General features: G+C 37.8%; 1 protein-coding gene across 5 annotated transcripts in view; it reads right to left on the reverse strand.

The window, feature by feature from the left end:
• Nucleotides 1–23,546, reverse strand: part of TMEM116 (transmembrane protein 116) — a 131,608-nt gene that overhangs the window by 37,707 nt on the left and 70,355 nt on the right. For 3 of the 5 annotated variants that reach the window (XM_027124609.1, XM_027124613.1, XM_027124612.1), the window contains exons 5-11: nucleotides 17,006–17,110; nucleotides 11,122–11,171; nucleotides 10,111–10,194; nucleotides 9,631–9,769; nucleotides 7,535–7,679; nucleotides 6,913–6,986; nucleotides 5,355–6,136 (exon numbers count right to left, since the gene is read on the reverse strand). In XM_027124609.1, the coding sequence (XP_026980410.1) occupies nucleotides 5,930–6,136; nucleotides 6,913–6,986; nucleotides 7,535–7,679; nucleotides 9,631–9,769; nucleotides 10,111–10,194; nucleotides 11,122–11,171; nucleotides 17,006–17,110 (804 nt within the window). In that variant the 3' untranslated portion in view covers nucleotides 5,355–5,929. Of the gene's footprint in view, nucleotides 1–5,351; nucleotides 6,137–6,912; nucleotides 6,987–7,534; nucleotides 7,680–9,630; nucleotides 9,770–10,110; nucleotides 10,195–11,121; nucleotides 11,172–17,005; nucleotides 17,111–23,546 lie in introns of those variants that run through there. The other 2 variants (XM_027124611.1, XM_027124610.1) reach the window with 2 other exon arrangements.

Genomic DNA, 23,546 nt, shown 5'->3' on the forward strand with positions numbered 1-23,546 from the left:
TTTTCTGGAAGGAGCTCATAATAGAGAACTCCCTTCCAATCCCACCATATACACATCATCACCTTCTTTGGATGAAGCCTGGCCTTTGGTGTGGTTGGTGGTGGTTCATTTCACTTGCCCCACGATCTCTTCAACTCCACATTATTGTACGGTATGCACTTTTCATCACCCGTCACAATTTGTTTTAAAAACAGAACATTTTCATTATGTTTAAGTAAAGAATTGCATGCAAAATACGGTCAAGAAGATTTTCTTCACTTAACTTCTGTGGAACCCAAACCTCAACGTGAATAACATAACCAAGCTGGTGCAGATGATTTTCAACACTTGATTTGGATATTAGGAGTATGTCGGCTATCTCCCATGGTATAACTTTGATTGTTCTCAATTAACGCCTCGATTTTTAAAAAATATTTTAATTAATTAATTTATTTGGCTGTGCTGGGTCTTAGTTGCAGCACGCAGGATCTTCATTGCAGCATGTGGGATCTTTAGTTGAGGCATGCAAACTTTTAGTTGCAGCATGTGGGATCTAGTTCCCTGACCAGGGATCGGACCCAGGCCCCCAGCATTGGGAGCACGGAGTGTTAGCCACTGGACCACCAGGGAAGTCCCTAATATCTCAATTTGATCACTAACAACTTCAACTAGTCTACCCGACCATGGAGCATCGTCCAGCAAAAAATCTCCAGCACGAAACTTTGCAAACCACTTCTAACACATTCAATCAGTCACAGCACCTTCTACATACACTGCACAAATCTTTTTTTGCATTTCAGTTGTGTTTTTACCTTTCTTGAAATAATAAAGCATAATATGCCGAAAATGTTGGTTTTTTTCTTACATCTTCAATATTAAAATGGCTACGCAAAAATTCACCAATTTTGATAAGATTTTTTAAAATGCATGCTGATATGACAGCTATCACGATACAATCTACCAAAATTGTTTCAAATGAAGTTAGAGACAACTAAGCACTACTAGAGCCATCTTACAGAAAAATCTGAATGAACCTTTTGGCCAACCCAATAAACACTGTTCTCCAGTTCATATATTTGCTTTTCACAGAGGCATGGGTTAGTTACTCTAAAAATACTTTACATGTATCCTAGGATTGAGCAACCAAACAAACATATTGTGAATAATTTTTTTTTTTAAAAGGAAAAGGATTTGATGTTTGAAATGGGCTGTATGGTACAGAGTAGGGAATGGTGCAAAAGGCATTAAACAGCAGAGGCCTGTGACCTACCCAGAAATCCACAAACCTCTGCTCTGGAAGTTAAGTTTCAATGACTCAAAAGAGTACTGGATGACAGGAAGGGAAGGCTGTTCCATGGGAACTGGGACTAAGGGAAGAGGTTATATATTTTCTTTTCTTGGGGCCTGATCCTGGATCGTTGTACTGACTGGACCTCTGAAAGTTTCCTCTCCTTGGTATACTCCTCTATGAAGACAGCAGGAGCTCAGCTAAGGAGCAGTAAAACTGTTGTTCTTTGAGGGTGGTTGCAAAGTAAGGACACTCCAGAAGAGAGAGAGCTCAAGAGGAGTAGGAAGAGACATAGTCAAAAGGTAGGTGTCATCATGTAATACTCTGAGGGTGGGAGCAGCTATCCTTCTGGCAGGCAGCTTTGATCTTTGGCCAAACAACTGTGTCACTGACAAAGACTTGGGTCCAAGGGAAGTCAACTCACAGACAGAGGTCTGGGATCATTTGCTGTTTCACTTGGGCCATGACAATGACAACCCCAGTTAGTTACTTTGCCTGCCCCCTGTCTTGTCTTCTATGAAATCAAGTGGTCATGGATAAGGTTTGGAGTGATGTTTCTTCAAGGAATGCCGCTTAGGGCATTTGAGAAAGGGCCCTTCCCATATTAAGCTGCATGTCACTTTATTGGTAATTGTGACTATTCTTCCAGGGATGCACTGTAGTGGGAATCTCTTTATTATGAAATAGTCTTCCCTAAGAACCTGATGATGTTCAGAGAACTAGAAGAAAAAGCAGAAAAGGTGTCCAATGTCCTGCTCAAACAAGAAAAATGGCATACTATTAAGTTGAAGCAAAAGAAAGAATTATTTGTCAAGAAGTTCCCTGTTTATACACATCAAAATGGGAAACTAGTCTTGCTTTTATTCAGGATGACTGAGTATTCAGAGGACGACCTGGATTCTTTTGTGACAATCAGCACTTGCTCAGGGCAAAAGGGAATCCTGACCTTAGATGGCACTGTCTTTGGTATCAAGCCTATATATATTGAGCATATATGGTTTACAGCATATCTTTAAAATCAGGTGAGTCTTGTGTAATCCGTGGAGATAAGCAAGAGGAGCTCTTAAGCACTTCACAATTTCAGAGAAAAATAGAACCTTCCTCAGTTCCTATGTCCTATATGTGGCCACTTCCCAAGTATGTACAAGTTGATTGTGGTTGACAATAAGTGATTCCAAATGTGGAATAATAATGTTACCAAGACCACAAAGATGTTAATAGATGTCCATGCTCTGGTCAATAGGTACACGAAGGATATAACATGAAAGCGGTGCTTACTGGGTTAGGGATATGGATAGAGAAAACCCTTGTGCAAATCTTCCTGAATTTGCAGGAAACACTTCAAAATTTTATACACTGGAAAGGCCGGAATCTCTTGAGAGGGGTGAAACATGATGCTGCTCATGTGATTATTGGCCAAATTCTTGGGAAGTATGAGGGCCATGCATTTCTCAGTGGTTACCTGCATTGCCAAGAATGAAACCATTGCTGAATCTTTCTTTCATGAAGATACACCACATTTCACAGCTTTCATAGCTCATGAGGTTGGCCATGACTTGGGAATGAAGCATGACCACGTGGCCTGCAAGTTCCATGGCCAGCACCTCTGTACTACGCATGAATTTATTACTGTAGATATGGGCTTCAGCAACTGCAGCTTCCACTATTTCCACCAGCTGTTGCATAAGCACAGAGAGGGCTGCCTATTTAATAGAACTGAGCTCCAAAGCTCTTTTTGAAAGCCATATTGTGGGAATAAGATATTAGACAAAGGAGAAGAATTTGACTACGGCAGTGTTCTTGACTGTCAAAAGGATCACTGTTGTCTGCCCTCATGCCAGTTGAGGAAGGGTTTAAATTATGCATTTGGATCTTGCAGCAAAAACCGCAAATCTCTAAAAGCAACCACAACTTGCCACCTCAGCGTGGATAAGTGTGACCTCCCAGAATACTGTAATGGCACCCCCAAGTGCTGCCACACGGACACCTACAAGCAAGATGGCACTCCTTGCAAGGAACAAGGTTATTGTTGCCAAGGCCGGGGTTGAAGCCTGGAGAATCTGTGTGTTAAAATCTTTGAAAGGGGCACAAAGGTTGCCCAGGAAAGTTGCTAACATTAATGAATACCAAGGGAGACAGGTTTGGAAACTGTGGCAGTGAATCTAAAGGGATATTTAAAGTCTTCAGCAAGTGCAAGGCCAGAGATGTAAAAAGTGGGAGGCTGCTATGAGAAAACATCCAAAGGCTCCCATGCATTGAAAAACATCAAACACCCAGTTCCCCACGCAGAACACATGGTATTGGGGTGCAGAGATTTTTTGAAGCTACAGACTGGGCTGATGAGGAGGAGGTGAAGGATGATACAACATATGGTTCAAGGAAGATCTGTATTAATCAAAGCTGCATAGATACAACTGTACTCCACTATGACCGTAAACTGGACAAGTCATGAAGTCATGGGAGGGGTATTTGCAGAAATTTTAAGAACTGCCACTGTATCTATGTCTATGCCCCTCCTACATGTGAATTCAAGGGTTACATAGTTTGAATAGTGGCCCTCCTACTCTCAGCATGACGAAGAGTTGATAATCCCAATCTTGCCTACCATTTTATTATTTTCCATTCCTACTATCTTTTTATTTGCCTACATCTATAGAATATCTAAGACCAGTGTCAATGCAAAAAATTCATCAGAGAAGCAAGATGAACAAACCTGACATATACTTGATAATTATCTTCTTTCTGGTAATAAAGTCAAATATGAAGTGATACCAATAGGACATTTTAAGAATTGGACTCCTAAATTCTGGTGTCCCTCAAGGTCTACGGAAATGAGAACCTTGCTTCCATCTGTCTTTTTATATGCTGAATTCTTATTAGTTTTTAAATTAAAAGAAGTTAAAGCAGCTCTCTAGGTAAGGCAATCTTTCTTGTTCTGTGCTACCCAGTAATCTGTGTTATACGTCTTAGGAGGCCTCAAGATGTGTTCTTGACATAATGAAGTCAGGTTACCATCCATAGTAAGGCTGAAGCTCATGGCCTAAAACCTAAAGAACTATTATTGAGCTCCCTAACATTTCTACTGAGAACTCCTTTGGAAAGATCTCTGGAACTTACTTTTCAGAGTATACTGTCTAATGCACCATTATAATCTACTCTGTCAATTTCCTCTAATCTTAAGGATTTTGCCTTGCACTGATGAAGGGAATTTACCAGGTGAAAAGTATCTGATTATTAGTTCCAGATGTTTTAGTTGATGTCATTCCAGTTTTTGTCCATTTGGCTTTCCCCTGTGTTTTGGCATCATAGTATCTGATGCCCTGGCCTCAGTTTGGCCTTGTTAATGACTTAACTGGAGAGACCAAACATCACTTGTTATGTGACTAAAGAGGAAGAAACATTAAACATCCCTACCCATGAATGAGGCTCTTCAGTGTGGGAATCTTTTATTTCCCCAAAGGTTAAATTCTACTTGTTAGTCATTCATTCATCTGTTCATTCATTTATTCAATACACATATATTTAGCACTTACAGCCAGATTGAACCATGTAAAATTGATATTAGACCATTTTCACCTACAAAAATGGCAAGTTCATATGGTTCAACCTAATTCTACATCCAAGCACTATGAAACCTACCTTGGGTTTTTGCTTATAAATGAGAGTTGAGAAGTTTTTGATTCAGAGTTTTAGTCCTGATTTCTCTTAAATCTTATTATCCACTGTAACTTCAAAAGACTGGCCTTAATTTTATGGAGCAGGAAGGTTCCTATTGCTAAGGCCTAGAACGGCATGGAATATGTAAGAGACTAGGATGTGGTGTGTATGAGGATCCCACTATCACTTTTTTTTTAATTAATTAATTTATTTTGGCTGCGTTGGGTCTTCATTGCTGCATGCGGGCTTTCTCTAGTTGCGGCGAGTGGGGGCTACTCCTCTTGCGGTGCACAGGCTTCTCATTGAGGTGGCTTCTCTTGTTGCGGAGCACGGGCTCTAGGTAGTGCGGGCTTCAGCAGTTGTGGTTCGCGGGCTCTAGAGCGCAGGCTCAGTAGTTGTGGCGCACACACTTAGGTGCTCCACGGCATGTGGGATCTTCCCTGACCAGGGCTCGAACCCGTGTCCCCTGCATTGGCAGGCAGATTCTTAACCACTGCGCCCCCTACTATCACTTTTTTTGGCAGCTTCTGTCCTTGCTTCTTCTGAGTTTCCAAAACTCTTCAAAAAATGTAAACCCAGGACTTTGTACAACCAAAAGGAGAGTAATAGCAATGTGAAGATCTGAGAAAGTTGTTGCATGCCACACTACTTCCCCCACAACCATGGAGTAGAGAGCCTGGAAATACTTTATATAAATAATAACTTGGAATTTATTTTTTGTAGAAGAGACTTAGACAAATCTAATATCTATTGAAATAATGAGTCTATCTCTTAGGTGGAAAGTGGCTTCATCTCCCTGAATAGTGACTTTACTTGTGAATCAGAGAATAATGATTAGATCCCACCCACTTCACCTAGAGTAGCTACTAACCATGGCACTACACTCCCTTTCACTTCCGTAGTTTAAGGCATGGTTAGAAAAGACTTAAGATGTTCTTCCCAAACATTCCTCCCAAACCATTAGTGTAGAATCATTCCAGTTCTGGATGTTCCAGTTTTACAGTTTCAAAGAATGGTGGAGGTGCTAGTAGCAAAAGCAATGGTAGACTCCAGTGGATCTAGGCCTCTGCTATAGAATCTCTTCTGTGAGCATAATAATGGTGTCTGGGTGTCTGCATCATGCCGAGCTTCTTGCTTTAGTTGGTAGAACTTGTACTGTGTCCAGCTGTATACTCCACAGTTGAGCAGACCCTGAGATGATGCTGTTAGAGCCTGGAGGAGATGAAGGGGTGATGGAGCCCATCCTTCAGATTTTCAGAGATTTGGGGAATAGTTTCCATTCCTCTTATTTATAAATCACTGTTATATTTATTCTATCTCAAAAATCAAAATTTGGTGTCAGTTTTTAAAAAATATTTTTCTAGCTCTTCCTGAACTCACTCTTCACACCATACCTTGTTATGGATGACTGAGAGTTAGTCATATTTCTTAGTATATACATAAGGATAATGAAGTCGTTTCAATGGCCCTCCGTATTGCCCCATTTCCCAGGTTAGGCTTGAAGAAACTGCCCTATCACCATAGTCGGATAGCCCAAAAAACCCTTCTTAAATCTGATAAAGGATGAAAAGAGAGAACCGTTTTTTCTTTACTTCTCTCTCTCCATTCACCTAGAATAGCTAATTTATCCCATTCATTTCACTCTGGGTGAGAGAGAATCATGTCACTATCAGAGTTTCATAAGAACATTATCTGGTAGATCCTTTCTTTTGTTACCCATCCCTTAAAAAAAAAACACATCAATGAAATGAAGTTGGCCTGAGATATACATGCTCTGGAATGCATGGCAGCACTTTCACAAAGGTATCTACCTCATCTGTGAGGAAATTTCCACATTCTTCATGACTGAATATAAATAATATATTTCTCTCTTGCAATGCAGAAAGAAATACCCTAAGGGGAAAAATTGTGCTTACTGAATAATGGCAATGTAAGAGAACAGGATAAGAGAGTATAAGAACAGAAATGCTGGATGTTCAAGGTGTTACCTGGAGAACATAGAGGGCCATGTGAAGTTTGGTGTCCTGTGGCTTAGTCATCTTTATGATCATCAGAATGACAGCTGTGAAAACACAAAGTATAAATCTTGCTGCCAGCCCTGGCTGCCTGAGCATAATTTTTTTCAGTATACACGCCTAAGCATTGTGAGAATTATAGGCATAATGAAGACTAGCAGTGAGATTAACCAGTTATATAAACCACTGGCCTCAGATCTCCAACCGCTATTCCTCATTGATTAAACTTTGCAGATTATTAGAGTAGCAATGGTGGCAAGACATACTACAGGAACATCATAAGTTACAATTCTTAACTTCTTATGTTTACCAAGCCCTTTCATAAACATTATCCTATCTGATCCTTACACTTTAACTTTATGTAGTAGAAAGGGCAGGTGTTAATGTCTCTGAGTTGTCAGTACATTTCCTCTCATATCATCTCACATCTAATTCTCTTAATTTCTAAAACATAAGAAGATACGGGTGGAATGAAGGTAAATTTTACATGCTGGACAGAAATTTGTAGTCATCCTTCTTGGTGAGACTACTTTGCTTGACCACAATCTAATGGTTACCCTTTTCATTGCCCAAATCTTTCCATTAAGATACCCACCTGGGCCCCAGCAGCAAAAGAAGGCCACGGGGTAGAAGCGTACTCGCTGCTCCACAATGTGAATCACTGCCCACTGTTCACTCCCCAGAAAGCCAGTCGATTTCAGAAACTTCTTGTAAAGTGTCTGGGCTTGAATGAGTAAGACCTAAACATGAGTATAGCGGTGAGTAGTCTGCCTAAGGCTTACTAAAACTTCCCAGGTCTAGCCTATCATTTTGGAGAGATCCTTCTCTTAGGATCTGACAGCAGGAAAGACCATCCTCCTGTCTTTACCATCTGAGACCAGGCTTTTTTTGAGAGAAAATTATCTCTAGAGTGATCTTTTGCTTGGCCAGGTAAATTGACAGATATTAGTCAAACTATATATGTTCAATACATAAACCTTACATCAACCCTCAGGCTTTCATTTTTCTCAATGAAGTTAATCACAATATGCATGGGAAGTTAAAACTAAGATCTAACCAGATTCTCTTTTAAAACACTTTATTAAAGGCTGTGTTGCAGGGAGATCAGCTCGGTGCTTTGTGACCACCTAGAGGGGTGGGATAGGGAGGGTGGGAGGGAGACACAAGAGGGAGGAGATATGCGGATATATGAATATGGTGAATTACATGTACAGTACAGCTGATTCACTTTGTTGTAAAGCAGAAACTAACATACCATTGTAAAGCAATTATACTCCAAAAAAGGTGTTTAAACTAAATAAATAAAGGTTGTGTTATTAAGTGTTCTGTGCTTAATACCCCTAAAATAAATACTTTAGCACTGTGACAGAGCTTAAATTCTCAACTCCCAGAAAAAAAGTTTTAGGAAGTCTCTTCTTGCACTTAGATGGAAAACAGATTGTTTTTCCCTTCCATTTGGGAGCAATTTGAATACGGTTTAGTTAATGAAATAAATATAAATCAGTTCAATGTCCTTTTTGTGGGGAGTAAATTAGGTAATAAAATCTGTCCAAATCTGAAACTTTTTCTAATAATCCAGATCCACTCTGTAAGTTAATAACCCAATTACTTAAGGTTAGCCATGTGGTTTCCTTTCCCCACAGACATAGGAATCATAAAGTGGCTTGAACTTATTTGAGAATATTTACATCTAGTAGAATCAGTTCACCGTTTGCTGATTACAAAAGAATCAGAATGCCAGTCCTGAATGCCCACTGAAGCCTGGGTTATTCTGAAGGAGCAAACAGGAATCCCTAGGGTGCCAGGTTTTGGGACACATGTCTCTCCTGTCAATCAGTTCTAAATGAAAACCATCAAGGCCATTTTAATATAAACTAGTCATTGTGCATTCTTTACAAAGTTGCTGATTTGATCTAAGCTATCTCCATAACTTATTTTTGAATTGTCAAAGAAAATTTTCCACAATTGTATTTCATTCACAGATGTTAGTTGTGTTAGCAAAAGGAAAAAAACTGTGGGATAAAGTTGGTCTGCAACCAGATAGTTTATAATTCCTGAAGTAGCATATGAAAAGTGGAGAAAATGATACTGGAAAGTAGATATGACAAATAAAAAGGCATGTTCACTTGCTTACTGATTTCGTACTGGGCAGTTATATATAAATAATGTATTGTCCCATGGATGATTACTTGTCCATCAGTCTGATGATGTCAAATGAGTATTTAATAACTGTCTGAGTCACTCAGCACTTTAAACCCAGTTAGACATAGCATAAATGCAAATTTATAGTCAATAAAGAATTGAGAAAAGAAAACTCTTTAATTATTTGGAAAATTAAAACAGAGAAGATGTCCTGTGTTCCAGAGTATCATACTTTATAAAGAATATACCCGACACATACTAGTTTTCTGGTCTGGTCCTCCATGAGGATCCACAGGAACACATTATTTCTAGAGTGAGCATAATTCTCGCATAATGAATATAGGCTCTTTTCCCCACTCATCATTTGATCTTGGGAAGTCCAAAAGACTGAGGTAGTAATTAAATTATCAATATCTGCTAGACACTTTCTTAGTTCTAGGACTATGAGAAGTGCCTCTCTGCCCCATCTTTCCCAGGCCTGGGTATACTGCCCCATCCCACCCAACCGCCCCCTCTCTTTCCATAAAGGCAAGTAGGGTGGCACCATACCACAATGGTGAGGAGGCTGAGTAGAAAGCTGGCCAGGAAAATGATAAGCCCATAAAAATAAAGTGTGCTACAGACTGATATGTTGGCAGAAGGCAGGACTTTAGCCATGGATGTTGGTGGTGAGTACATCAGGATACACCTAGGAAGAGAATCAATGGTCAGGAATGTTGCTACAGGTATAAGACCAGAGAGATACCTATTTGGTGCAACAAAAGTTAATGAGTATGTAATTTAACTTATCATTTAGCTAAGCCTTGCCCATAATACCTTATTCCTTCTCACTGACACATAATCATCTAGTCATTTTGTGTTGTATTTCTGCTTATATATTTTTGGCCTTGACTGTACAACTTGTCCAAAGCCCATTTCAAATACAAGCACCTTGGCCAGAATGTATGTACAAAGTCTTCCTCCATCTTTGTTTGTAGAAAAGAATAGGTGTAGTCTATTATAAAAATGATAGGTTTGGTCCTTACTTACCTGTGGCTCTGGCTGAAGTTGCGGAAACATTCACTGGCATTGCCCAAACAGAATACAGGTATCATCAATAGTAGAGGTATCAGGCTGGGAGGAAAAAAACTTATCACCCTAATATTCAAACTTTTTTATGCCATTTTCCCTTTGCAAAATATCCTCCTGTCCTTCTTCCAACTCCATCACCCCACCAGCTCTCCGCAAATACATATATTTAATTCCTTCAAGAAAAGTACCTCAAAAACTTAAAGTATACCTTCTTTTCAAGTTCTGGGGGAAGTGGAGTGGGAAATGTATTTTATACCTAGGTTAATAAACCCTAACAGAGTTTCACAGAGAGTCTCTGGGAGCTGTATGATCAGATTAAAAATCCAAGTGGGTAATCGTGAAATGAAAAAGCTACCAAGGAGCTCTGTGATCAGTCTGTTTCACTTTTCATGGTGACCAGTAATAACTTCATTCTCATCAGCTCCTTCCTGAGAGCTTTTCCAAAGCACAGCTTTAAGCAACCAGTTATTTATGCAGCTAAATATATCCAGATCCCTATAAGAGGAAAAGATCTAGGAGTAAAAGTTATAAAGTCTAAAACCAACTCAATGTGACTACCACTTTAGGTGAGATCCAGATCTTTTCTGAGCTTAATAATTTTAAGAGTCTCACCCAATGTTATAAAGGTGAATAAGATCTTGAAAACCACCTACTACAACTTTTCATGATATATGAAAAGGAATTAGAAGTCAAAAGACTTAAAGGGAACTATTTATTGAAGGTCACACAGAGTTAGTGGCAGAATTGGGACTAAAACCTAATCTGAAACTTCAAATTGCTTGCCTATTTTACCTGGGAAAATGGAATCAATGATCACACATTTGTTGTTTCTTACTTAGTAAAGCTCTGTGAGGACTCAGGAGTGACAGAATCAATGGAAATAAGGGCATTGTCCTCCTATTTGTTCCTACCTAGACCCAAGACTAACAAGAATCTACGCCTTGCTAGGAAGGAAAGCAAAAATCTTACCTTGACAAAATGATGGCTATTTGACTAACTCGACAGGTATAACCTATAACCTATGAAAAGAATAAATGTGAGTAATGTCTTAGGATATTGCCAATCATATTACAATAAATACCAGATCATCACTTACCATTTGATAGTACAAAAATTCCCAACAGCAGGTTTACTTCAGTTAAGCAATATTTGATATAAAATTCAATGAAATAGGGGGCTTCCCTGGTGGTGCAGTGGTTAAGAATCCGCCTGCCAATGCAGGGGACATGAATTCGAGCCCTGGTCCAGGAAGATCCCACATGTCACGGAGCAACTAAGCCCGTGCACTACAACTACTGAGTCTGCGCTCTAGAGCCCGCGAGCCACAACTACTGAAGCCCGTGTGCCTAGAGCCCGTGCTCCGCAACAAGAGAAGACACCGCAATGAGAAGCCTGAGCGCTGCAGCGAAGAGTAGACCGCGTGCAGCAACCAAGACCCAATGCAGCCAAAAATAAATAAATTTATTTTTTAAAATTCAATGAAGTAGATAGTTCCTTAGCACTGAAGATAACAGACTTTTATCTGTATTACTATATTGTAAAAAGTACACCAAAAGCCACAAAGAGGGCCTGTAGAAAGTAGCTTAATATAAGATTTGGATACCACAACAAATTCTCTTAAGAAGAAAGGCAAATATGAAATCACACCATAATCCTTCATCTTCTAATAATAGTTCAATCCTCTCCTCTTTTAGATCAAGGGAGGTGTAGACTTTTCAGACCATATGGGTGGAGTAAAAGTCTATGTATAAGACGACCAGCAGAAACCATTATAGGCCAGTTTCAGTATAATAGGGCAGAGTCAGAAAAGCCCTTTGAATATAAGACCTATCTAGAAGAAAGAACATTTCAAAAATTCCCAGTTGCATTAGACACTGTAAAACAACTTACAGAAGAATGGCCCATATCCACTAGGAGTCTATGGAGAGAGATTTTGAAGAGAACGTCTTAATATAATAGAAAACAAAATTTTTTCTATTGGGTTGGCCAAAAAGCTCCTTTGGTTTTTAAGTAAAAATAAAGACACATTTTTCATTTTCACCAGGAACTTTATTGAACAACGTATTCACCATTTTGTTCCACTACCTTCTGCCATTTTTCAGGCAACTTCATAATTCCATCTTCCCCAAACTGTTTAATCTCTTTGAGCAAAGAACTGTTCCAGGTGCCTTTTACAGTCTTCCAGGGAATTGAAATTTTTTCCATTAAGAGAATTTTGTAAAGACCAAAACAAATGGAAATCCAAAGGTGCAATGTCTGGTGAATACGGCAGATGAATCAGAACTTCCCAGCCAAGCTGCAACAGTTTTTGCCTTGTCATCAAGGAAACATGCAGTCTTGCGTTACCATGATGGAAATTTATGCATTTTCTGTTGACTAATTCCAGATGATTTTCCTCAAGCGCTGCTTTCAGTTGTTCTAATTGGGAGCAGTACTTGTTAATCGTTTGATTTTCTGGAAGGAGCTCATAAAAGAGGACCCTTCCAATCCCACCATATACACAACATCACCTTCTTTGGATGAAGACTGGCCTTTGGTGTGGTTGGTGGTGGTTCATTTTGCTTGCCCCACAATCTCTTCCATTCCACATTATTGTACAGTATCCACTTTTCATCGCCTGTCACAATTTGTTTTAAAAACAAAATGTTTTCGTTACATTTAAGTAGAGAATCGCATGCAGAAATACAGTCAAGAAGGTTTTTTTCACTTAACTTCTGTGGAACCCAAACCTCAACGCGATTAACATAACCAAGTTGGTGCAGATGATTTTCAACACTTGATTTGGATATTTTGAGTATGTTGGCTATCTCCTACGTGGTATAATGTTGATTGTTCTCAATTAATGTCTCAATTTGATCGTTATCAACTTCAACTGGTCTATCCAACCATGGAGCATTGTCCACCGAGAAATCTCCAGCACGAACTTCGCAAACCACTTTCGACACGTTCGATCAGTCACAGCACCTTCTCTATACACTGCACAAATATTTTTTTGCACTGCGTTTTTACCTTTCTTGAAATAATAAAGCATAGTATGCCGAAAATGTTGCGTTTTTTCTTCCATCTTCAATATTAAAATGGCTACACAAAAACTCACCAATTTTGATCAATTATTTTAAAATGCATGCCGATATGACAGCTGTCACAATATGATCTAACAAAATTGTTTCAAATGAACTTAAAGACAACTAAGCACTATTAGAGCCATCTTACGGAAAAAGCCAAATAACCTTTTTGGCCAATCCAATATTTTAAGGCAGAGATCATATTATATTCTGGAATGCCATTGCTAGGGATCAATAAGGATTAAGTGAGCAATTAATCAATAATCAGAGCTGGGGGCTTCCGTGGTGGCGCAGTCGTTGAGGGTTCGCCTGCCGATGCAGGGAACACGGGTTCGTGCACCGGTCCGGGAGGATCCCACATGCCGCAGAGTGGCTGGGCCCGTGAGCCATGGCCGCTGAGCCTGCGCGTCCGGAGCCTGTGCTCTGCAATGGGAGAGGCCGCGGCAGTGAGAGGCCCGTGTACCGCAAAAAAAAAAAAAAAAAAAAAAAATCAGAGGTGGGTAACTGATTTTCCCTAAGAACTTTGGATCAGGAATAGCAAATGATTTAAAGTAGAACAGCCAGTGTCGACTTCAGGTAAAATGGGAAATAAGTAAAATTAGTCTTTGGTGACCTCTCCCACTCACGTTTCTTCTTCTCTTTTTATTCTATCTTCTATCCATCATCACGTGGCTACCCTGTGTTTAACTGCTGTTCTTATCCACTGTCAATGAATCTCTGGTAAAAAGCTTACTAGTAATAGTTTAGGGCTGAAGTCTTCCTGGGGTATTTAAAAGAGAACTCAAAAATGAAAAACAAATCTTCAAGGCTCCTGATATAAAGCTATAATGACAGAATAATAGGCAGTGGGGGCAAATTTGGAGATAGAGTTTGTTTTCTTGGAATTAGTGTCATAGCATGGGTTATAAAGAGAAGTATCAATACTGCATTTGTATGCATAGAAAGCAACAGAATATTATATATGAGAGTTAATCTTACATCTCTCCTTCTATTTTCCTTCAAAAATTAAATTGCTCTGTAAGCAACAAGGATATATTATATGGCACAGGGAAATATAGCCATTATCTTGTAATAACTTTATTTTTTTTTATTATTATTATATTTTGCAGTACATGGGCCTCTCACTGTTGTGGCCTCTCCCGTTGCAGAGCACAGGCTCCAGACATGCAGGCTCAGTGGCCACGGCTCACGGGCCTAGCCGCTCCGTGGCATGTGGGATCCTCCTGGACCGGGGCACGAACCTGTGTCCCCTGCATCGGCAGGCAGACTCTCAACCACTGCACCACCAGGGAAGCCCCTGTAATAATTTTAAATGGAGTATAATCTATATAAATATTGAATCAATATGTTGTACACCTGAAACTAATATAATATTGTAAATCAACTATACTTCAATTTAAAAAAAAGGTTAATTTGTTCTACTACCAGGAGCCCAAGACTCAGGATAATATTCCCCCATGTTGTCCCCATCCTTGGCTTCTGGTCTCATGACTACTTCTTTAGAGAATAACTCTGTGCCTGAAGAACTTCTCTCAAATTCCAGTTAGTCTCTTAGCTTATGAGTGAATGAATGAATAAAAACTTTAAATACTATATCTATACATTTCTTGAACTTTTTTGACATTAATCTGCTTGAAGGGAGGGAACTGAACTAATTGTTTCTTTGTAGTATCTTCTAGCTCCAGGATTGTAGGATTATGTAAACAAACATGTAAAATGGATATATAGCCGTGGGTCATTACTAAATTGCAGGGAGTTAAGAAACTATACAAGTTGAAAATATAAAAGAATAATTATAAGGGTTGAATCCTCAGAGGTAAACAAGAGATAAAGGGATCAGAATATAGTCCTGGGCTGTACAATACAGTAGCCACTAGCTTCATGCGGTTAAATTAAAATTAAGATTAAATAAAATAGAGATTAAAAAAAATTAAATGAAATAAAAATTCAGTTCCTCAATCGCATCAGCCACATTTCAAGTGCTCAGTAGCCACATATGACTAGCAGCTATAGAACTGAACAGTACATAAAATATTTTAATCATTGCAAAGAGTTCTATTGACAGTACTTGTACAGACTGTAATATCCTGTCTGGGATGCTGATAAGGGGGTCTCGTCATATTAATTTTTCAAGGATTTCCTTACCGCACTTTGTCCTTACAACAAAAAAGAAAAAAAAGAGAGAAAAAAATTTAAAAGCATTCTATACTCCTGCCCTTTTCCAGCAGTATGTATCTAGAGCAAGGCTACAAAAAGCAAGAAGAGTATCTTCTTAAGAAGTCAGTCAAGTGAGAATTTAAGAGTATTGTAGCATTTTAGAGCTGGAAGAAGACATTAAAAATCACAAAGACCAGCACTTCATTTTTATGATGAAAAGTTGAGGCCCAAGAAAGGGAGATGACATGTCCAAGGACATACAGGAGATAAATGACAGAACTAGGTTTATAAGACAGATCTCCTGATTCACTTTCAAATGCTCTTTTCACAGTGCTATAATACCATTTATTCATTCAACAAACATTTGCTGAGTTTCCCCATATACATGACAGTATACCACTTTCATTTGTTCTAGAACTGATGTGTAGGCTCTGGAAGAAGTATGTTGGGAGGATTTCCAGATTCACTTACTCCATGGTGCTCTTGAACAAAAATTCCCCTTCAAAAAGCCACAACAGAATGGATACTACAGAAATAAAAGGGCTAGAATATTTGTAAGATATGTATAGTAAGATTAAAATACATAAAGACATTTAAAGAAATGAAAATTGCTAACATCAGAAAAATGTCTTCTGTTAAATCACTTAGTGATTTACTGAAAGAATCAGAAATAAGGAACTAAGTGTACTATACAATAGAATACTACTGAGCAATAAAAAGGAATGAATTACTTAGACACACTACAATGAATGAACTTCAAAAGCATTATGCTGAATAAAATAAACCAGACACAGAGACAACATTTTGTATGATATATGAAATGTCTATATGAAATGTCCAGAAAAGGAAAATCTATAGAGACAGAAAGTATATTAGTGGTTGCCTAGCGTAGGGTATGGAAAATGGATTAACAGTAAATGTGAATGAAGGATCTTATTGGGGCAAATAAAATATTCTGAAACTGATCTATGATGATAATTTTACAACCTGGTAAGTTTACTTTTAAAACCACTGAATTGTACACATGAAATAGGTGAACTATGTGACACGTAAGATATGTATACACAAAAAAGAATCCAGATGTACTGACTCACTGACTTTGTGTTCTCCTCTCTTTTTGTAATGCTAGACAGTGCCCCAAACTCTTTGTGAACCAAAGAAGGAAAGACAGTTGCTCCCTGGATCCATCTTGTTTTCTGATTACCACACATGAATTCCTCTGCCCTTCTTCACACCAATACCTGTTACCCACACATACCAAAGAAATACATCAGAGAAGAACAAACACCCTCCCTTTCCAATACCTGTAACCCAAATCCCATGTTAGCTGGCTGAGCACTTTCCCTAACTGCTCTCCAAGATCTTTTTCTTTACTCTAAAAATAATGACGGATTGGCATAGAGCCAAGAAGGATTTCCCTTACTGAAAGGAACCAGGCAGGAATGGCAATACTATAAATAATATTTCCTATAATCAAATCCTGTTGGTGGTGGCGGTGACGGCAAGAGAGAAGAGGAAGTCATGTCAACAGACTGGAAACTACGCCAGTGTTGTTTGAGTGCTGTTTGTCAAGGATGTATGGGTTTGTCTTAGCATATTGTTCATAACTATTAGCTCTGAATAAAACTTACCAGTGGAACTGTGCTCTGTCCACTCTGGTGGGGTTTCATCCTCAGCTCTTTGTACAGGTACCAGATGTAATTGACAGTGTAGAAAAATGAGGAAATGTAGAGTATCTAGGTGAAAATCAAAACAGCCCATCATAACTGTCCCACTATGGCTTCCTTCAATTTTCTACATTATTTTCTGCTGTAAGAATCCTACCTACTGGTCTATTAGTAACTTACCATCTACTATCCATACCATGCAAAACAGGGCCAAGTCTGGGAAACCTACCCAAGGCCTAAAATATGTCCCAGGTTTCTTATTTTATCCTTTTGAATATTCAGAGGAACCACAGCATTATCTACCTCCTCTCACCCAACTGTTCTAATTTTATGAGGATATCATAGAATCTTCTTCTATTTTATTTTTTAATTGCAAAGGACATAAGAAGGGTACAAATGACCTTGTTTACAAAACAGAAGTAGAGTCACAGATATAGAAAACAAACTTATGGTTACCAGGGGATAAGGGGTGGGGGGAGGGATAAACTGGGAGATTGGGATTGACATATGCACACTACTATATATAAAATAGATAACCAATAAGGACCTACTGAATAGCACAGGGAACTCTACTCAATACTCTGTAATGGCCTATATGGGAAAAGAATCTTAAAAAAGAGTGGCTATATGTATATGTATAACTGATTCACTTTGCTGTACACCTGAAACTAATACAACATTGTAAATCAGCTATACTCTAATAAAAATTTTCAAAAAAGAAAAGGCCATAAGAATTTCCATTTCTAATAATGATAGCCTAGGCTGTCTTAACCAAACTTTCCAATCAAAAGAACAAAATATGTTGAATAAAATGTTTTTTAAATCTTTAAAAGCATCAAAGAGCTGACAAGATCACAATGAACCAGCAGCACAAAATCCAAGAGAAGGAATTTCTGCTTCCACCTTTGATGAAATAACATGAATAGAATTTGTCTTTCAGCCTTAAAAACTAAAAATTGGACAAAATATATGAAAACACCGTTTTCAAACACTGGATAACATCATTACAGAACAGTAATCCCTGAAAGAAGAAAAACGAACAAATTGAGTTCATCAAGTTCCCCAGCTACCTGGCTAGGAAAAGTGAGTACAGTGATGGGGAATCCAAACAGAGACAAGCTGTCCTGGTGAGTTGAGGAGACATTTCAGTGTTTGGGGAGGCCAAGGCAGCTAAAATGTGTGAAGCAAATTATCAGAGAAGAGGCAGACACACAGAGACATAGTGCTCTGGAGATGTGCAGAGGTACCTTCAAGTCTTTGATTAAGTATTGATCTACACACATGGGAGAGAAAACCATGAAGAGAAGAGAAAGAAGCACCAGAAAGGAATAGGTGGAACAATCTCCAAAGGAATCCCTGAAGGAGTAGTTTGTGTTCCCATCAGCCAGTGTGGAATGACTTCCTAATCCATAGGCTGGAAGGGCAGTACTGTAGAATAATAAGGTAGAATCATAAGAAGAGTATTGCCTTACTATTGGGACCAAATTAGCTGTACATGAAATACTTTCCTAACTAAAGCTTGAAAGCAAGCCTTCAAAAAATAAAGGATCAAACAGACTCAGAGTTAACTATATATAAGACAAAATCCCCAAATTTAAATGGGATTTATATATGTATATAAAATTTATGCATGTATATAAAACCTAATACCCAACAATGTTAAATCTAGAATGTCTGGTGTCTACTAAAATATTGTAAGTCATGTAGATAAGCAGGAAATTATGGCCCATAACTAAGAGGAAAATTAATCAACAGAAATGGACCCAGATACAACATAGATTATGAAAATTAGGAGACAAAAATGTTAAAGGAACTATTATAAATATACTCAATATGTCCAAGAAGGTAGAGGAAAGCATGAGCACAACATTGAGAAATGGAAGATATAAAAAAGATCCAAGTTGAAATTCTAGAGATTTTAGAAAAATTCTAGAAAAATATAATATATGGAATTTAAAATATGGAAAATTAAAAACCGCAAAAAATTAGTAAACTTGAAGACACAGAAATAGAAACTAAAATGAAACATCTACAGAAAAAAGACTGAAAAAAAATGAACAAAACTTCAGTGAGCTGTGGAATACAAGTGGGCTAACACACCTGGGATTGGAATTCCAGAAGGAGTAGAGAGGAAGGGAGAAACAAAGAAAATATGTTTGAGGAAATAATAACCAAAAATTTTCCAAATATGATGAAAATATTAACCACCATGTCCAAGAAGCTTAACAAAACCAAACATAAGAAACATGAAGAAACCACACCAAGGCACAAGGTAATCATGAATATAGATGCAAAAATCCTCAACAAAATATTAGCAAACCAAATTCAACAACACATAAAAAGAATCATACACCATGATCAAGCTGGATTTATTCCAGGGTCACAAAGATGGTTCAGCATATGCAAATCAATCAATGTGATACACCACATCAACAAAAGGAAAGGCTAAAACCACATGATCATCTCAATAGATGCAGAAAAGAGCATTTGACAAAATTCAACATCAATTCATAATAAAAATTCTCACCAAAGTGGGTATGGAGGGAAGACATCTCAACATAATAAAAGCTACTTACGACAAACCCATAACCAACATAATACTCAATGATGAAAAGCTGAAAGCCTTCTCACTAAATTCAGAACAAGACAAGGATGCCTACTCTCACCACTTCTATTCAGCACAGTATCGGAAGCCCTAGCCACAGAAATGAGACAAGAAAAAGAGATAAAACGTATACAAATTGGAGAGGAAGAGATAAAACTGCCACTATCTGCACATGACATGATACTCTATAGAGAGAACCCTGAAGTCCCCCACAAAAACTGTTAGAACTAATAAATGAATCCAGCAAGGTAGCGGAACACAAGAATATATAGAAATCTGTTGCATTTCTTTGCACTAACAATGAAATATCAGAAAGAGAAGGTGAAAAAACAATCCCATTCTAAATTGTATCCAAAAAAAAAAATACCTAGGAGATGAAAGACCAAGGAGATGAAAGGTGTATATACTGAAAACTACAAAACATTGATAAAGGAAATAGACGATGATTCAAAGAAATGGAAAAATATCCCATGTGCTTGGACTGGAAGGCTTAATATTGTTAAAATGGCCATACTACCCAAAGCAATCTACAGATTTAATGCAATCCCTACTAAAATAACCATGACATTTTTCACAGAACTAGAACAAATAATCCTTAAATTTATATGGAACCACAAAAGACCCAGAATTGCCAAAGCAATTCTGAGGAAAAAGAACAAAGCTGGAGGCATAATGCTTCCAGATTTCAGACTATACTACAAAGCTACAATAATCAAAACAGTGTAGTATTGGCACAAAAACAGATATATAGTACAACGGAACAGAACAGAGAGCCCAGAAATAAACCCACGCACCTAGAGCAAAAAGACACATAACATACATAGGTCAACTAACCTATGACAAAAGAGGCAAGAATATACAATGGAGAAAAGACAGTCTCTTTAACAAGTGGTGATGGGAAAGCTGGACAGCCGCATGTAAATCAATGAAGTTAGAACACTCACTCACACCATATACAAAAACAAACTCAAAATGGTTTAAAGCCTACATATAAGACATGACACCATAAAAGTCCTAGAAGAGAACATAGGCAAAACATTCTCTGACATAAATCGTAACAATATTTTCTTAGCTCAGTCTCCCAAGGCAATAGAAATAAAAACAAAAATAAACACATGGGTCCTAATCAAACTTAAAAGCTTTTGTACAGCAAAGGAAACCATCAACAAAATGAAAAGACAACCTATGGAATAGGAGAAAATATTTGCAAATGATGCAATGAACAAGGGGTTAATATCCAAAATATACAAACAATTCATACAAATCAATATCAAAAAAAAAATCAAACAACCCAATCAAAACATGGGTAGAAGACCTGAATAGACATTTCTTTAAAGAGGACATGCAGATGGCCAACAGGCACATGAAAACATGCTCAACATCACTAATTATTAGAGAAATGCAAATCAAAACCACAGTGAGGTAACACTTCACACCAATCATAATGATTACCATCAAAAAGTCTACAAATGAAAATGCTGGACAGGGTGTGGAGAAAAGGGAACCATCGTACATTGTTGATGGGAATATAAATTGGTACAGCTACTATGGAGAACAGTATGGAGGTTCCTTAAAAAACTAAAATTAGAGTTACCATATGATCCAGCAATCCTACTCCTGGGCATATACCCAGAGAAAACTCTAACTTAAAAAGATACATGCACCCCAATGTTCACAGTAGCACTATTTACAATAGCCAAGACATGGAAGCAAACTAAGTGTCCATCGACAGATGAATGGATAAAGAAGATGTGGTTATACATACACAATGCAATATTACTCAGCCATAAAAAAGAATGAAATAATGCCATTTGCAGCAACACAGATGGACCTGGAGATTATCATACTAAGTGAAGTAAGTCAAGGAATTCCTTGGTGGTCCAGTGGTTAGGACTTGGTGCTTTCACTGTTGTGGCTTGGGTTCAAACCCTGGTTGGGGAACTAAGATCCTGCAAGCTGTTCTGCGTGGCCAAAAATGAATAAATAAATAAGTGAAGTAAGTTAGACAATGAAAGATGAAACATTTATATACGGAATCTAAAAAAATGATACAAATGAACTTATTTATAAAACAGAAACAGACTCATAGACATAGAAAACAAACTTATGGTTACCAAAGGGGAAAGGTGGGAGGGGGATGGATAAATTGGGAGTTTGGGATTGACGTATACACACTACTGTATTTAAAACAGACAACCAACAAGGACCTACTGTATAGCACAGGGAACTCTGCTCAATATTCTGTAATAACCTAAATGGGAAAAGAATTTGAAAAAGAATAGATATATGTATATGTATAACTGAATCACTTTGCTGTACACCTGAAACTAACACAACACTAAATCAAAATAGTCCAATATAAAATGAAAACTTTTAAATAAAAATAAATTAAAAAAATAAAAATTAGGGCTTCCCTGGTGGCGCAGTGGTTGAGAGTCCACTGCCAATGCAGGGGACATGGGTTCGTGCCCCGGTCTGGGAAGATCCCACATGCCGCGGAGCGGCTGGGTCCGTGAACCATGGCCACTGAGCCTGCGCATCCGGAGCCTGTGCTCCAAAGGGAGAGGCCACAACAGTGAGAGGCCCACGTACCAAAAAAAAAAAAAAGATGGAAAAAAAAAATTAAAAAAAATGTTTTTAATTTTAAAAAGTTTTAAAAAAAGATGTGGTATATATACAATGTAGTATTACTCAGCCATAAAAAAGAATGAAATATTGCCATTTGCAGCAACATAGATGAACCTAGAGAATATTATCCTTAGTGAAGTAAGTCAGAGAAAGACAAATTTATATGATATCACTTATATGTGCAATCTAAAAATAATACAAATGAATCTGTACACAAAACATAAACAGACTCAGATATATGAAACAAACTTATGGTTACCAAAGAGAAGAGGGAACGGGGAGGGACAAATTAGGAATATGGGGTTAACAAATACAAACTACTGTACATAAAATAGATAAGCAACGAGGATTTCCCATATAGCACAGGGAATTATAGTCAATACCTTGTAATAATCTATAATGGAAAATCTGAAAAAACATATATATAGAACTGAATCACATTGCTGTACACCTAAAATTAACACAATATTGTAACTCAACTACACTTCAATTTAGGAACTTCCCTGGCAGTCCACTGGTTAAGACTCCGCACTCCCAGTGCAGGAGGCACAGGTTCGCTCCCTGGTTGGGGAACTAAGACCCCGCATGCCTCATGGCACGGCCAAATAAATTAATGAATTAAAAAAAACTATACTTCTAATTAAAAAAGCGGACATCATAATCAAATCACCGAAAGTCATGGGAAAACAGAAAATACCAAAAGCATCTAAGGCAAAAAGACACATTACATACATAGGAACAAAGATGAGAATGATAGCAGACACAATGCAGAAACAATCAGAAACAATGCAATCCAGAAAACATTAGGAGCAACATCTTTAAAATACTGAAAGGGAAAAAAAAATTTGTCAACCCAGAATTTTATACACAGTGAAAATACCTTCCAAACAAAGGAAAAAAATAAGGACTTTTTCAGACAAACAAAAGCTGAGAGATTACACCGAAGCACACCATTACTATAAGAAATGTTAAAGGAAGTACTTCAGGGAAAAAATGTAATAACAGATAGAAATTTGGATCTACACAAAGGAATTAAGAGCATCAAAAATGTGAATCATTTGGTGCTTCCTCAAATAATTAAACATAAAATTACTGTATGATTCAACAATTCCACTCTTAGGTATATACCCAAAATAATTGGAAATAAGTATTCAATCACATGCACGTGCATGTATATAAAGGTGAAAAGGTAGAAGCAGTGCAAATGTCCATAATCAGAAGAATAAATAAGCAAATTATGATGTATACACACAGTGGAATATTATTCAGCCA

The sequence above is a fragment of the Aethalodelphis obliquidens genome, unplaced genomic scaffold, assembly GCF_003676395.1.
Source record: "Aethalodelphis obliquidens isolate GAN/ISIS:26980383/991018 unplaced genomic scaffold, ASM367639v1 scaffold28, whole genome shotgun sequence".
Lineage (NCBI taxonomy): Eukaryota > Metazoa > Chordata > Mammalia > Artiodactyla > Delphinidae > Aethalodelphis > Aethalodelphis obliquidens.